General features: G+C 42.6%; 1 protein-coding gene across 17 annotated transcripts in view; it reads left to right on the top strand.

Annotated features, from left to right (window-relative positions):
- MYO5A (myosin VA) overlaps positions 1-17,042 on the top strand; it is an 89,165-nt gene that overhangs the window by 21,619 nt on the left and 50,504 nt on the right. For all 17 annotated transcript variants that reach the window (XM_017742562.1, XM_017742567.1, XM_017742568.1 and 14 more), the window contains 2 exons: positions 11,870-12,026; positions 16,132-16,275. In XM_017742562.1, the coding sequence (XP_017598051.1) occupies positions 11,870-12,026; positions 16,132-16,275 (301 nt within the window). The remainder of the gene's footprint in view (positions 1-11,869; positions 12,027-16,131; positions 16,276-17,042) is intronic.

The following is a 17,042-nucleotide window of genomic DNA, read 5'->3' on the forward strand; positions in this document are numbered from 1 at the left end:
AAGACCTTCAAAATCACTCCTTCACAGGATTCTTTCCCCTGCCTAGTGAGGGTATATTTCAGTAATTAAGATAATGTATTTTTTTATCAGTGCTTTGTTGGTGTGATTTGTTCCATCCCACTTGTGGTTGATGGCAGATACAGCAGATTCAATTTAATAAATTAACTTTGAGATTTCCTTCTGATTAATTAGTAAAGTTGTCTTGCTCAAGTTGAGAGTAACCTTTGCAAACAGAATTGCATACTGATGAGATCCATATAAACCTTAATGAATACCAGCGTGGAAACCAACAGTGTTTAAAGCATCAATTTCCAAAGTTTTGCTTTTTCTGTTTGGACGAAGTATAGTGACTTATTCTGTGGTACTGTGTATCTTTTCCATTAAATTACCTTTAATAACCAGGCTGCCTCTCTGTTTTGTCAGCTTTTCTGTGCATGTCTGATGGCTTTCACCTGCAGGAAGATGTTTTTCTATCACTTCTTGTTCAAAAGGAAGCTTGGTGAACTGTTGAGTAGGTGTTCTGAAAGCATCTTTACTGACAGTCTCCAGTTATCCCAGGCATCCCAAGATGATGTCCTCTTATAAAAATGCACATTTGATCAGCTGCTGCTTTGCTTCTGAGTGTCTGATAGATGGATACTGTATTTTTGCCTGGCAGAAGTCATGACTGGGATGATTAACAACCTGTCACAGATCTGCATCCAGCTTGGAATGTGAGCCTGCTGTGGTGGGTGCTGGACAAACATACAGTGGCCTTCCTCCACTTATGGCCTTGATGTAGGACTTCTTGAGTTAAATATCTGCCTTGAAAAGAGATGGTCTTATTGGGCCTCCATTGTTAGAATGCAAGGGGAAAATTGTCCTTTCTAAGATGATTTTGGAGTAGTCTCTCACACTTGGAGCCTGATGTTTTATGATGTTACAGGTACAAGATGGCAGATGGGGGAATCAACTTGATATAACATAAGGGACCTACTTGTCCAAGCAGTGATTGTTTTTAGGCAACAACAGGGTTAGATATGGTTGTAGCTGGATGCTGGAGTTCATGTGAGGTGTCCTGCTGGTAGCTAAGCAATGAGCTTTCCTAAACTGTTGCCAGAGTGACCTCTGGCTAATCCCTGGATAAATCAGTTGCATGCTGCTGGCTCATCTTTGTGCTCCTCTGGAGTGCAATCTGTCTTGTGTTTGTAGTATGTGCTGACCTCAGTTTTCTTCATTTGTATGTGTTGGGAGATGTCACTGACAATTCATTATCTTTTCACCTGTTGACATTTTTACAGTCAAGAGCTGTGTTTCCTGGATGCAGTTATAATGGCAAGTGGTGCATTTTGTTAATTAAAAAAAAAGTACAACTTCTGGTTGTGAGAGTATTGCAAATAGCTTTTACCAAGCTGTTGTTGAAGACAGATTGTGAATAATAATATTTCATCTTTGTTTTGCACGTTCGATGAGCAGATCCCAGAGCTCTTTCCAGAAGAGATCAGCATCATTACTGCCTTTTATAAGTTGAAGCAGACATGGGGATTGGGAGGGCAGCTTTGGTGAGTTCACCAAGGTGGCAAAAGCAGGGCATTGAGCCCCTGAATCAGAAGTCCTGGTCCTCTGTCTGGTGACTTGATGACACCAGCTTGAGAAAAAAATATGTGAGAATAGAGTACATAAATGATAGTGCAGTTCAGTTCAATGTTCTCAATGTACAAAAATGAGCAAATAAGCTGCATTTTTCACACCCTCCTTTCCTGCAGCATTAAGGGGTCTCTGTGCCAGGTAACATCTATTGCATAACAACATTTGCTTTCACTGAAGGTTTGATGTGTTCCAGGCACTTTACAAGCCTTACCAAAGCCTGTCTCCTCTAATACTGGTGTCTTAATTTCTGCTTGTATAGAGGACAAGGCAGAGGTGGTGTGCTGTGGCCATGCCTGGATCAGCCCAGAGTGCCCTGGCCATGGCCCTGTGCTCAGAGCATCTTCTTTTCTCCAGCAGCTAAAGATGTCAGTGAGAAATGCTGTTAGGCTTAAAAAAAACAAGTTAAACTGGAAATATATTTAGAAATGAGATTAAAGAACATGGTTTATTGGATTGATGTTTCATGTTTATTACAAGGGAACGCTTTTATAAAGAATTAATTTACTGCTTAGTAAGGAGCAGTTGTTGTGACTCGGGGTTGCAGCTGAAGAATTCTCTGAAGTGTTAATGTTTGGCATCTGTGAAGACTGGGATGCATCAGGCCAGAGCACGTTAGATCCAGATAGTCAGAATAAACCAATGGATACAGGGTGTGAAGGTGGAACAGACGCAGAAATGTAGCTGCTGTTCTGTGCTTGCTTCTGGGGCGAAGCACCTGGACCTCGCCGTTTTGTTTCTTTTCGTTCCTTTCCTTCCCGTCACATCGCTACAGAGCAGCTCAGAGCACTTCAGTCTCTGATAATCATCCTTGGTGCTTGCGTAGCACTTTGGGTGTTTTACAGACACATTGTTAATCCACACACCAGCCCTTTGAGGGTGGAAAAAATAAATTATCTGTGTCAGGCCGCACCTTTTGGGATGTGCCAGTACAAGTGAATTTGGAGGCTTCGGCACTGGGAACGCCGCGGTGACGCGGCTCCGCAGGGAGAGAGGGGCTGTGCCTGCTGTTCACACAGCACTGCAAGGGGGAAGCTTGGAAAATGAAGGGTAGGGGTAGTAGGGGTGAAGGTAGAGCACTTCTCAGGTGTGCCTGGTTGCAGGAAGGTGACCTCCCAGGGAGAGCGGCTCAGCAGCTGCAGAGAATGGTAAGGGCGTGCTTGTGCAGCGTGGGCTTGGAAGCACTTGGAAAGTAAGAGGGCAAAGCAGGGGAACTTACCCATTTTAAGGAGGCCACTAGCCAAATCCAGAAATGGGGGATAACAGAATTCGTTTAAGGCTCTGAAGAACTTTGTGATTAAAATAGTTTATTCGGAAGGCTGATGAAGGGCAAGATGTTGCCTCCTGCCCTCAATATGAGAGGTGCCGGGAAGGCAGCCCAGAGCTGGCTGCTGCTGCTTTCCATCACTCCAAGAGCATTAGAAAACTGCTGAATGAATTCTTGTTTGTTTGTTTATTTATTTATTGAACAGTTAAATTACTTCTGTTTGAAAAGCAAATCCTGGGTTTGTCGAGTTGCCAGGCTTTATAATGGCTTCTAGCAGATGCTGCATGCCCTGGGCTGAGTTTCAAAGGTCTTTGCATTGAAGGAGTGCAGCTGAGCATGCACAGCCTTGTTTGCTGCCACACAACACTGCCCTTAGGCAAAGGTGAAGCTAAATATATTGCATTGACTTGGGTTAAACCTCCCAGCACTGGTGGGTTTTACAGCTGCCTTTTATTTTAGGATAAGCGGAGAAGCAGTTTTGGTCTTCTAGAAAAACAAGTAGCTAACAGTTGGGAGCATCACAGAAAAGTGGAGCACAGCTGCCCAGAAAATGAACCTGGGACCTACTGTGGCAGGGGACTGGGAGGGCAGGTCTTGAAGAGAGCACAGGCTGGTGAGTCTGCAAAAAAAAAAAAGCCAAATCCTTGTATCACTCCAAAACCACATTTTGTCCTGAAAAGAGAAAACTGTCCTGGGGAAAAAAATACAGCTATGTTTTGATTTCAAGTTTACCATCAGTGGTAATTTTAGGAAACACTATTTATTTCAATGTTTATTGAAATCAGACGTATTTAGTGAGCCTTCAGATGAGTTGTGCAAAACCTTACTCATCTTGTACCCCGCCTTTGTCTTTCTGGTGCTTTATTCTTCTGCCTGCATTGATTGGCTGTGCATCCTCTTCCCTGCTTTGGAAGATCCCAGTCCCTTGGGGACAGGGCTCCCTTTAGCCTGCTGGGGTTGGCCACCTGCAGCTGGGAAGGCCCTTCCTAAACTTCTTAATGAGTTAATCCAGCTGCTTTCTGTGAAGCTCACAAAACTTTCAATACTACAGAGAGCTCTTGGCATTGTATTGATACCTGATGAAATTTGGGGTTCACAAGGAAGGAGATCTGTAGAGGGATTCCTTGTGGAACAGGGGCATGTGATACCCCAGGGCAGTCTGGGCACCCCAGGATTGCTAGGGAAGAATCCCTGAAGGGGCCTCAGGCTGCAGACAGGCTTGCCAAGACACCTGGCAGCAGGCAGCCTTGAGAACCCTTGGCAAAGTTAGACACTGGTCGGCTCCCCCGCTGCTTAGAGGCTGTCCCGTGGGAAGAGGGTGTGAAGCTTTGTAAAGTAGATTTAAGTTGGTGTAAGGAAGCAATAAAGGAAGCACGATGCTCAAATCATATCAGTGTTCGTGTCGTGACTCCGGCCGGTTCCCCTTTGCTTGGACCCCCCCAAAAAATTCAAAATATTTTCTATGGGTAATTATTCCAAGACTGAATGAGCTGTTTGGAATGTGTGGAGTATTTGACATATTCTTCTGTTCTTTGATTCTGTGTTTCCTGTAACAGCAGTACTTCCAAGTTATTTAGCAACATCAGTAAAGCCATTACAGTGATAGTTAGCACTTTCACACTGATTTATTTTAGGTGCGTTGTGTAAACTTCATTTATTTTGGCTTTGTTACCAGTGCCTCATGGGGGGGAAAGGATCATTATTAAACAGATTTTTTTAGTCATGCTGTCAGATACAAAGATGTGTGAATGTTCTGACTGTAGATACTGCAGGTTATTTTGGTCATATGCTGTCACAAATATGCAATGGGGATGCTGAGAGATTGATTGCAAAAATAGGATGTTTACTTATGTCAGAGTTCTGTTTGTATTGCTTGAGACACTAAATCATGTCGGCTGCTGTGTATCCTGGAGAAGTTTGGAGATCTGCTCTAAGGTGTAAAACATGAAACATAGCTTAAACTAAGTTTTTGTTGGTTCTTAGTTAATCTTATGGCTCTCAGGGAAGCTGCAGTGCATGAAAGTACAGCAAGATTTCGAACCTGCCAGCGTTTCAGAATGACTCCTATGTGACCTTTCAGCAATGTCATTGGTTTTTAAGTCATTTTCTTGGGTTGGTTTCGTGCTGCCATAATTCAGCTGTAGGATGGCAAAGCACTAGGCTCCTTTTCTGTCTTTGATGGGCACGATGCACACTGATGTTCGCGGTAGTTACGTGTGTGTGCTGAGAGCAGCATCTATCCCAAATGTTCCCTGCGTCACAGGTTCCTTCCCTGGGAGTTTATGTCAGGTACTTTGATCATTGAAAATTCACTGTTTTGAAAATGTAAAGCAATTCCAGGCTTGCAGGTCTGTCTTATCCCCACAGAACTGCAGCAGAACGGTAGTGAGATAGAGGAGCAAACGTCACTGCTAGACTAAATAAAAGCTAGCTATGGTGTGCTTGCATTGAAGCAGTGGGAGATGTTAATGTTTGAAGAACACCAGATCAGGCCCTTAGCAGCAGTTTTGCGCTGTTTTGAGTTAAATAAAAATGAAATGGTCATATGCAGTGGGGTTGATGCCCTTACCCATAACCTAAACCTGTTATTCCAAAAGAAAAGAATAAAGCAGTAGCAACTCCACAAGGAGGAAAAACAACAACAAAGGAAAAAAAAAAAAGAAAAGCCAGGAGATTTAATTAACCTTTTAGCACTGAGGCAGTGAGGGGGGAAGATGTCCTGGAGGTGGTGGCCTTCAAACCACCCTGACAAGAACCTTCCTTATAAACATCAGCACCTTGGCAGTGTCCTCAAGGTCGACAGACATACAGCTTTTAGGATCAAAGGCAAAGTAAGTACTAATGTTCTTCTCATCAAATTGCCCTGTTATTTGCTTTCTTCATTACATGTTAAGGATATTGCACTCTGATCTTTTCTGCCAAGCTCGTCTGTGTTACGACATGGAGACAGTTCAACTTTGAATTAGTTCATCACAGGCAAGCATTTCAAAGTCCGTATCAGAGTCTTTTCAAATTAGCTGTTAATGATACAGTTTTGCCAGGGAGAGATGCTGGTAGCTTGGGTATGAATGGATTGATAGGAATATTGAGGTTGATGTCAATAATTTCTGTATTCCTTTTGTTGTCACTAATTCTGTATTCCTTTTGTTTGTTTTCCCAAGTTGATGTTTTTGTGGGGGACGTGCTTATATATGTTTATTTGACATTATTTGCTGTGGAGTCATGAGTCTGAAAGCCAAGATCAAGTGATACATCTGATATATCAGTCATAGGAAGCAAAAAAAGCACAAAAAAAAGTGTTGTGCTTTGATGATTAAATCAAATAGCTTTGGGCTTCTTTAATTCTCTCTGAAATGCTTATTGATAGAGAGGTTTTTAACTTTTAGTGTTCCTGCTTCAGAGAGGGATTTTCAGTTGGTATGGAGGAAGAAGGTAAACAAAGATATCTATAAGGATTTTTTCAGTGTCTATGTCTTGATTATCCTGATCTGTTTGGACAGTTTGCTGTGGAAGTCATGGCTTTGATGCAGTAAGCTGTTTTGGTTTTTGTGGGAAGCAGCTTAAGTGGGTGCAGTGATCGTGAATTAAAATTGTTTGAAAATTGACAACTCTGCCATTAGTATTAGCAACTTTCATTTCTTGCACTGATTTTTCTTTTTTTGCCTCAATTTTTGCATTGGTCAGCTGAAATAGTTAAAAGCTGCCCTGGATAATGATGGCTGTCAGTGATCAGTCAGTGTTGTTGCAGCACTGTACAAATTGGAGGTGCCTAGTGACAGTCTTGTCTTGCTTCCAGTGTATCTGGCAGCTGTGACCTCATGAGAGTGGCAGTTCCTCCCCACTGAGCTCTTCTGAAAGCATTTACCGTACGTTTTTATGAAACACAAAACTTAAAGTAGCCAGTGCTATTGAAAGCATTGCATTAAGATATATGCACATCCTCAGCAAAGGGTGTTTTCACCTCTTGAGAGTAAGGTGATGTTTTTAAAACCACTTGCTGGTTTCTTGTGCATTGTCATTTCACTGATAATCTGCAAAACCCTGTTCTGTATGTAAGGTATCTCAAGACAGCTTGCAGCACACTGCTTTCCTCAATGCTGAACCTTCTTTGAGCAGAAGCTATGTTCAGTGTTAAATTTTGCAGTATTTATTCAAAGCAGAAGAAGCCCTGCTGCTGTGTAGGCTGTAATCTCAAGCTTGCAGGAACTAGGTAAGACTGCATCTCTTCATTTTTGGCACTCTGACAGTGAATTTCCTCATGAACATATTGCCTGTCAACAAAATTTTGTAGATAAAGTAAAATTGTCTTTTAAAATTACTAGCCTATGCAGAAATCTGGTTCTGCATTATTTTTTGTGATAGAGAACCACTACTTTAAACTATCACTGAGTACTCCATAGTGCATCCTCATTCTTTTATTTATCAAGGAATAGCTGTTACCCTCACATGCTTCCCAAAGTATAGGCCTGAGAGAATTTATATAGAAGATTTCTGAACCAAATCCTCTGCTACTGCAAGCAATCTCAGCCTATCATTTCACATTTCAGCTTGTGCAGTGTCTGGGCCTGTCATCTTAAAATGGCAGTTTTTGTGTAGTTTTGTCATTCCTTTATTCTTCTGCACTGTTCAGAAGCAGCAGAAGCTGAATGTGATCCTGACCAATGCCTGAACATAATGTGGTGTTTCCATGAGTGGTAGACTGCTCCCAGTCAAACTGTTTCAGTCTTATCTTTTCAAGATAATTTGGCTTAACATTGCATCACTGTGATGTAGTTCTGTGTGCTAGGATCTGATTGCTGTCTGCCTTTGGGGGAAAGAGGACTCCTCCACCCCTCATCTCCCAGGTTGCTTTTCCTCATTTCTGTTTGCAAAAGCATAATTAAAATGCTCCCTCCATTCAGAAGTAATCTTAATTTTAAAATAATCTACTTACGTGTTTTATGCAGAGAAAAAACTGCATGAAGATGAAGTATTGCATAAAATGAGGCATCTGGCTGCAAAGTGGTGTCACACATAAAGCTGTTGTCCTACTTAATGTTTCATTGGCTGAAAGTTTTAATTATAGCTTTTTTTTTCTGACTGGTGACATGTTAAGTGCTCAAGATGTCAGGTCAAAGGTCAGGGGCTAATGATTTAACTAAAAATAACTTGAAAGGTGAATTATATCTCTGAGAATGAACTTGGGTGGTGTCACTTCGGTTTTCTGGGGAGTTTTTCCTTTGTTGTGTTTTGGTCTTTTAAATTTTGCTTTGTTTTTAATGCAGCCTGATGATGAAAATTTCATTTGACATGAACAGAGGCTATACTTTAGACCGCTGCTTATACCAAATAATTAAAAATAATTCTCACTACATTTCATACATCATCCAGGGTGCTTTGATGCTAGTTTACTTGTAATTTTTCCTTTACATGTGGCGTTCTGTTTCTTTAAAGTTTTATGTCGTTAAAGAGCTTTCTGCTGAGCTGGCCCAGCTGCCTGGCAGGACCACTCCAGCCCCCTCCACGACTAAAGACCTTGCTGCCTGTGGTAGGATGTCCATAAGCCAAGTCTTCCTGGGGCTGTGGCAGTAAGAGCTCATCCCTGCTGCTGTTTTGTCCGTTCTCCTTCAAATGCCGAGTGCCATCTCGGGCGGTGTTCTGTTGTGTTTTCCTTTCTCTCTGCCAAAAAGCACAAAGAATAATATGCTAGAGGATGGTCACTGCAGTGTGTTAAAGCAGAACAATGGATTAATGTACTGTTGAAGACAAGAGCGGCCCTGAGCGTGGATGGAGCGCTGGCAAGAGGACGCTGCTGCAGACAGTGAGGGAGCCCTTTGTTTGTCACGATGGCTGTGGCTGCTGCAGACACAGAAAGTCACTGCAGGAGAGACAGCAGCAATGCTTTCAGCTCACACAGAGCAAACCCTCTCTTCTCTAAGCCAGTGTGTGCAACGGGCATGTGTGTATGTACTTGTGGAATACAATAATGGATCCCTTATTCCTGAGCACATGAGTGTGTGCTAGGGAGAAGAGTATGTCTTCATGTCTTAGGACATGGGGGAAAGAAATTGGCTAATTAGCAACATTCTTAAGGAGAAATTATTTCAAACTCATATTTTCATTATTGTCTTTGTAAAAGTGGAACTCCTGAGAAGAGACCAAGGACTGCAAAACCAGTGTGCGTTTTCCATGCTCCCACACGTGTCCTTCAGGGATGTGACAGCTGGAATGAGACACCTTTATTTCCATGTTCCTTTCTTGGCAAAATAGCTCATTTTTATTGACAGTTCTGTCAGAAGTCTGTTTTGCCAGAAGTCTGAGTTTGCATTCCTTGGTTTTCTGAAAGCCTTTTGTACTTTGGGAACTAAAATGTTTAACCATCAGAGGATCCATTTCATAGACTTGAGCTTCCCCAGTCTTCATATATTTAATGGTATTTAATACATGAAACAGCTGGTGATCTACAAATGAAAAGCTTATGTTGTTGCCTGCCTCCTGTGTTAGGCAGACTCTGAAATCAGACCAGAAGTTTCATATTTTAGAATGGCATGGGGGTTTTTTTTCCTGTTTGAAAGAACACAGGTGCCAGAGAATGGTGCCAATCCTAGGAAGAAATGGTTGTTTTTGACACTCTGCAGGAACTGTCTGTGGGAGAGGAAAATTGTTACCAGTTGTCCCATTTAAGCCTGGATTTTAGGAATTTGCTTTGATTTCTCCTGCATCCTGCTGCTGCTCTCTTTGAGCAGGAGGATCCATGTAACTCCTGCAGCTTCCTGAGCCACAGGCTCTCTCCCACACACCTCTGTCTACCATGAGTGAACTCTGCGAGGGGGAATGGGGAAGAAACACGAGTGTTTCTTCTTCATTTTCCAGCTGGAAATCTTCATTGCTACTGGAAGCCATCCCAGGCACAAAGACCTCCCTTGAGATCTTGTTTGATGGCCCCTGTCACTGGAGGGTGAGATGAGACTTGTGGCCAAGGCTGGCATCTCTGGTAGCTGGGTCTGTGTGACCTGGGCTGCATAAACCTGGGTTATCAAGCTGAACAGTTCTTCTTTCCCACGACTTTCCCACTGAGACTGAGCTTGGTGTGTCTGAATGTGAGCTGTGCTGTAGTCATTCACACCTATTGCATGTGTTACATGGAAGCTGAGAACATAAAATTAGGTTGCTTTGATCTTCTTAACACTTTGCTATTAAATTTAAAGCAGCACTCAGCCATTTCAAGTAATTTCTTTTTACCAAAATGTGGAAAATCTGTCTCAACCAGTACCTTCATTTGGTTAAACAAATGCCACTGTGGCTCTCCCAGAGGATGGGTGACAGACCCAGAGGCTCCTTCAGCCTGTGGCTTTGAGCAGCACGAAGTGGGTGCTGGAGCTGAGCTCTTACCTGAGGGCTTGGCATTGTTCTTGAAGATAGGTAGCATCTTGAGAATAGCAGCAGAGTCTCACAGGAAGCCAGTGGGAGATCAAATTGATTTGATGGGAATGGTGTTTAACTCCAGGTGGGAGATAGAGATGGTCACCATTCTTCTACCAGGTGGGAAGGCCTGGCCAGGCACCTGAGGTGCCTGAGGGGTTATCACAAGCATCATGCTGGGACAGAGGAAGGGAGGGAGCAGGAGGAGAAGGGGCTCTCACCTCTGGGGGCCATGGTGCATTAGAGGCCCTGCTGAGGGACATGGACATGGTCCAGTTTCCATTTGGGGCTGGTAGGGTGTTGGGATACCTATGGACTCGTAAGCATGACACGTCACCTGTAACACAAATTTGAGACAAAATCACCGATTTTGACTAAGGTGGACGGGCCTCCTATACTTAACACAGAAAAAGAACACGTATACTTTATACATGTTTGAAATAATGAAGCTTTTTATCATCAGCAGGGGTTTTTTTACCGTCCCAGAAGCAGAACTCCAGACCTTCTGCCGGCCTTCAGGCTGCAGAAGCCAGAGGTAGTTTTTCCATGCACATGTCTTCGATTCCCCTGCACAGCATTTCCCAGTGGCCTCGGCAGGCACTGGCAGACCCTGCAGACTGTCACTGTGCTGCCTGAACGTGGAGGTGCCTCAAGTGTCATTCACAGCTCCTGTGCTCTGAGGACAGCCTGGTCTGTGCCTTGGCTATGCTCTCTGTGTTCCTGCCCCAGCTCTGTAAAGCTCTGGGGGAAGTTTTATTCCTTCTTTCGCCTCTTCATGCAAGTGTGTAAGATGTGATTAAGCTCACCCAACTCATAGGAATACTTTGAAATGTCTTTCATTTTAACTTCATTTGCTTTGAAAATGTAAAAGCTTTATAAAGCACATGTGGTCTTTATTTTAAAAGTTTCAGGCTCTATAAATGTTAATTTGTGTTATTTTATAGTGTGTTGTTTATTCATATAGTTGGGTTTATGCACAGAGCCCTCTTTGAGTTGAGAGAAAATTGTTTTAGCAGCAAATTGAAATTATTCTTTTTTACAAGAGAAGAAATTGTTTCACAGCAGAGGGACTGTCTTCACTCCAGAGTTGCTGTCTGTGTCCTCAACAGCCATGCTTGAATTTTTCAGATTCAGAACAATTCTGGGATAAGCTGGTGATTAGATCAGAGGGACGAAAGGTTTCTGTGGCTGACTCTGCTGTTGATTTCTCTATCTGTAAGATGGCACTCATGATGTTTACTAATGAGCACTGCTAATGTAGTGGAGCCCTGTACCACACACTCCGGGTAGAAGTAGCTGCAGCAGCGTGTAGTGAATAGCAGTAGCAGATCTTTGCCATAGCCAGGCTCTCTGCAGTGGCTCTGCTGGCTGGCTGGGCTGTGCCAGCAGTGTCCATCCTGGAGGAGCATCCTGCAGGCAGGCGGCTCGGTAACGAACTGCCTCGTGCCTGCCACGTGCACTTACCTTACGCTGTGCTGCTAACATCTGTGGTGGAAGGGTTGTTGCCAAGCTGGGGATGCAGAAAATAAGTGTCTTGAGAGAACAGCTGGGAATTAACGTGTGTTTGTGTTTCAGAGATGAGCGAAATCAGTCAATCATTGTCAGTGGGGAATCTGGAGCTGGAAAGACTGTCTCTGCTAAGTATGCCATGAGGTACTTCGCCACGGTCAGTGGATCTGCCAGTGAAGCCAATGTTGAGGAGAAAGTCTTGGCCTCCAACCCCATCATGGAGGTAAGAGGGCTACTGCACCAAACCCCACCCTCCAGCTGCAGTTACTACTGTGGGGCAAACATAAGCGTTCGATAGAGAGAGCAATCCGTACTTCTAAAAAACATCTATAAATATATATTAAAATTTTGCATTTAATCCATTTACAAGGAGTTGCTTTAGGTGTCATTTTTGTAACATTTATGAAAGACTGAGAGAAGATGGGAGGGAGGTAATGTTTCAGTATTGATCATGTATTTCACATAAGAAAGTCATTTTTATATGAATACTGCTTTAAGTCTCTTCAGCTTTGTAACTGGTAGTTCCCAGACTGCTGGCCAAATGCAATTGGAGAAGACTGTTTTTGTGTGTAAAAATTCCAAAGAGGATAAAACTTGTGGTCTTAACCACTAAATATGTACATCACACAGTGGGGCCAGTAGATTGTACTCTGAAAGGAAGTAAAGCAAATGTTAAATTTTAGGAAATACAATTAGAAAAGAGAGACTGAGAGAAAACAAAGTTACATGGGATGCACACAGTTTCTTTCAGAGGAGAAAAACAACATAAGAAGACGTAATTTTGCTATAATGAGCTCAGAGTCATGTTTCAGTTCTGGAAATGGTTGTAACTAACTGTAGTCAAGTACCAAAGCCATTGGCTTGGGAGCACAGATGCTGGCAATAGACTTTGAGAGAACATGTACAATTCCTCCTGCTTCAGGGTCTGTTCTCTGGGAGGCTCAGGAGACACAAATTCTGATGTCATAGCCAAGCAGAAAAGATCTCTTAGACTTACCTGAATTGTTTCTCCTGCCTTTACCTACATGTGTAGCTTCAAGTTGTGGTTGAAGTTGAGGAACTACGTTAAGAAATGATTCATTAGAGTGATGGGGGAAATTCTCGAGAGAAGTAGCTCTGTCCATAGGGGCACTCATGCTCCTGCCTGCGAACAGCCTAGGAAAATGCTTTTGGACCACTGATGCCTTGGTAGATGTTGGTCATCTCTCTGCAGTAGTGTGAAAGATCATGAGTAAATAGAGTGCATGCAGTGAAATGTGAAATGCAAAATGCTGCCATTGTTTTTTTTCTCAGGTATTTTAAAAAATGAACTATGTTTTATTCCTCCTTTCCTCCTGGCATGAGGAGTTCATGATACTCAAACTATAGCTGCCCCATCACAGTTGTGTGTGTCTGTCACAAGGTAATTGTGCCTGGTTTGTGGTGCTGTGTGGTGTTTGGAAACTTCTGTTGTGGGATAAAACAAGCTGTGCTGTGCTGGGCAGTGACTCCTCCAAATGTCCAGCCATGGGAGGAAGCCAGGGAGCTGCGCTGTGCCTGGAGCTGCAGCTGCCCCAGGGGAGCAGTGGCCGTTCTGCAGGTGTGAGCTGAGCCCAGAGAGCACCGTGCAGTGCTGCAGTGTTTGCAGGAGGAGCCGCATCCCGCCCGGGCCACGCTGACATTGGGCGTGCGGCTGACGAGGACGGGTCGCTGTGGGCCCTCCACCCCGAACCGTGCAGTCTGCAGTGTTTGCAGGAGGAGCCGCATCCCGCCCGGGCCACGCTGACATTGGGCGTGCGGCTGACGAGGCCGGGGCGCTGAGCCCCCTCCTGCCCTGCCCAGCACGGCACTGGTACTGGGTGCCCTCACATCAGCCTGCCAGGGACAGCTCTGGCACGAGGCTCTGCAGGACAGCTCTGTGCCTGGGCCTTTGCTGGGTGAAATACAAACTCTGCCGTTTCCCTGCACCACTTCTTTTGTTTGGTCTAAAAGCCTAAAGCGAACATCCTGCTCTCAGTCCTTGCACCCCACTTCCCAGTCAGTGGCCATCAGCTCACCACTGATTATCTGAATTAATTTTCAAAAGCAAGGAAGTTTAAATTGAGGACTAGAGCTTCCCATCTGTACCTTTTTTCATTCACTGAAAACCAATGGTGGTGCTTTATTTTTATTTTTTAGGGATACCAATTTTGTGAACAAGGGTATATCTAAAAATATATTTCAGTTGCTCTAAAGGTCATTATACTTGGATAAAAGTTATCCTTTTAACTCCCAACACTTGAACTTTAAATTAGCTCTGGAGTCAGTGTTGTAAAATTTGATGTTGAGACAGACTCTTATGATAGCATAATTAATGTTTTGAAGTCTTTAGTTGATAAATCAGTAGAAACACAAATTAACCCATATATTTTAGGAGGAAAATGAGTAGTTCATTTTAGGAACAGGAAACTCCTCACTTGCTAAGCTGACTGTAAAGTCTTAGGAGCAAAAGGTCATTTTATTTTTAAGTTTCTCTTTGGACAACCTAAACATCAGTATTTAATGAGCTACCATCACATGGTCTTAGCCTACTAAATACTCAGTAATGTCAAGAGATCACTGTACATTTCTAGCAACTATCTAAGTGACTACTTTTGTAGTCAATAACTATATACAGTTTTCCTATTGCAAATGTAGAAGTGGAGAAGTCTTAAAGCACATCTTTATATGTCATTTCCTGCTGCTCATTCTTCATTACCCTCTACAGCTACACAAATAGTACAGCTCTGTATGTGCTCTGGCAAGCAATCTTATAATCCCAAAGACTTTCTGGTTTTATCAGTAATACTTTTCAAAGGAATAACTGGTTTCTGAAATGTTGTAGTATTATATTGCTACCACCACCACCAAAGTATATCACAGTAGCAATAATTTTAAAACAGAAGAGTGCAGTTAGAGTTGCATTCAGTTTGAATGAATTTGATGTTTCCTAGAGCTGCAGAGATGCAGTTTGTTCCTAGATCCTTTACAGCAGCTGTCCATCTGATGCCCACTTTGACATCTGCTCTGTTGGGTGTGTGTGCTGCTGCTGCTGCTCTCATGGGGTTTCTGACGGTCTAATCCCCCTTTCCAGGCTGTACCAGCTGGCACTGACCCATTCACTGGCCTTTTGCTTGCAGATTTGGGATACTCAGCAGTGCTGCTTGCTCTCATTTGCTTTTCTCAAGTTTATTTCAGTACAGAGTTCCAGTGGATTGCTGTGTGGACTGGGAAAGTAGGACACAGATACAGTGGTGCACTTGGGGCTTAGTAACACACACAGTCCCATGTGGTGAAGGGCAGTGTGCTGCATCTCAGTTACTCCAAATGCCATTCCTTCTGGTACAGAGATACCTTAAGGAATTTTTTGGAAGGTGAATTGCTGTATGATGTCTGAAAAATGGTCTAACTGGGAAGAGAAAATGCTTTTCTTTGAAGTTGAGCACGTTGTGATTTGCATGCCTTGAATTCTGATCCCGCTGGTGACTGTTGTGGGGTGAACCCCAGTGCTGATGAGGTAAGGCAGAATTGCACCACGTAGGATCCACAGTCGTTATTTGCCCTGGGCATCCCAGGACATGTGAAATGGAGGAAATGCATGAAGTATTGTTTGTTGTGTGTGAAGCTGTATTGAATTAATCTGAGAAAGTTCAGCACAAGGCAGGGCAGCATCAAGGGCTGTCTCTGGGTCAGTAACCAAGCTGCTGTGGAGGGGGTTCAGTTTCAGGCAAATGACACAAGTCTGTGCATGTTAATTTTTAGATTATGCTTAGGCACACAGTAAATATTCTAAACTTTTGTGTTTGCAGAAATGGTTTGGAAATGTGGTGATTAGAGAGTAATAGTAATAATGAACTGTTAGCCAGGCAGAACAGAGTGGGCTGGGGGTTTAAGACAGGTGGGCTTTCAGAGGTTGCAAGGACTATACTTATATCTGTACACCTACATATATGAATACAGCCAGGTGAAATAATTCTTACAGTTTTAATAAGTCCTTGGAAGAAATCTGTGTGTACGTGAGCTTTCTGTTAGACTCTTTATTTCCTTTTGAAAGACTTCAGGGAACAATAAAGGATTTTTAGCTGTAAAATTAGACTATCTGGAAGTGAAATAATTGCTAGGAGTATCAGCTGCCAGTCTTACATTAATGAAATACCTATGTTTTGATGTAACTTTTTGACCAGGCAGAGATCTTTCTTCATTAAATTCTTGATTATTTTTAAACCAGGACAAGATTAATGTTGTTAAGTGTTTATGAGCCATGCAGATGATTAAAAAGATGTGATAATTTCTACAAGCTGTTTAACCTTTACAATATTCCCTTTTTTCAGTCTATTGGAAATGCCAAAACTACCAGGAATGACAACAGCAGTCGCTTCGGTAAATACATTGAAATTGGTTTTGATAAGAGGTATCGAATCATTGGTGCTAACATGAGAACTTACCTCCTGGAAAAATCCAGAGTGGTGTTTCAGGTAATACTGATGTAAACTCTTCATTTTGTTATGTCATACTTGAACCAATCCACTGTGTTCCACACTTCCTCTACACCTTTGCCTACCTGATAGTCTAGAGCTCACTAAAAATGGACTTATCCTTGACTGGCTGCCTAAAGACATAAAAATAATAATTAGTTTGTACCATGCAGGGATGTTACATGAAGTGCTGTTGTATATTTTAGAAGTAAGAGGGGTTTAGCTGGAAGAGAGTATTTTTCTTTTTTTTTTTTGGTTTGAAGGTATGGAATTTAGAGTGCCTAAGTTCAGAATTACTGAATGTTGGTCATGAGTCATAATCTTCTGAGCTTGTCCTTCATTTCAAAATTCAAGCTTTGCCTTGGCAAGGAAGATACTCCCTTTACCAGCTTACTATAAATGCTGAGGCAAATGGTATTAGTTATTTTTGGAAAATGAAAAACGTTTGAGTGTGATCATTTCGCCCACCCACAGAATCCTGATCTATATTTAATGGTAATCTGCAGCTCTGAAAAGTGAAATCATGCTTTTTTTTTTTCTTTTTTTTTTTTAAAGTGAAAATGTCTGCATGCCTCTTACTGTTGAAAATGTTTTAAATTAACCAAGAAGGAAAAGATAGATGCTGATTTATCTTCCTTTTTTCCATGTGGCTTCTGTGCTCTTAATGTATTGCTAGATAAAGCATTATACACAGTAATTAATTTCTGCTCATGGTTGTTTCTGCCACTTGTTAAGTGGTGAAAAATAACAAATTCCTTTCTTTTTAA

Source organism: Corvus brachyrhynchos, unplaced genomic scaffold (genome assembly GCF_000691975.1).
Source record: "Corvus brachyrhynchos isolate BGI_N302 unplaced genomic scaffold, ASM69197v1 scaffold97, whole genome shotgun sequence".
NCBI classification, from domain to species: domain Eukaryota; kingdom Metazoa; phylum Chordata; class Aves; order Passeriformes; family Corvidae; genus Corvus; species Corvus brachyrhynchos.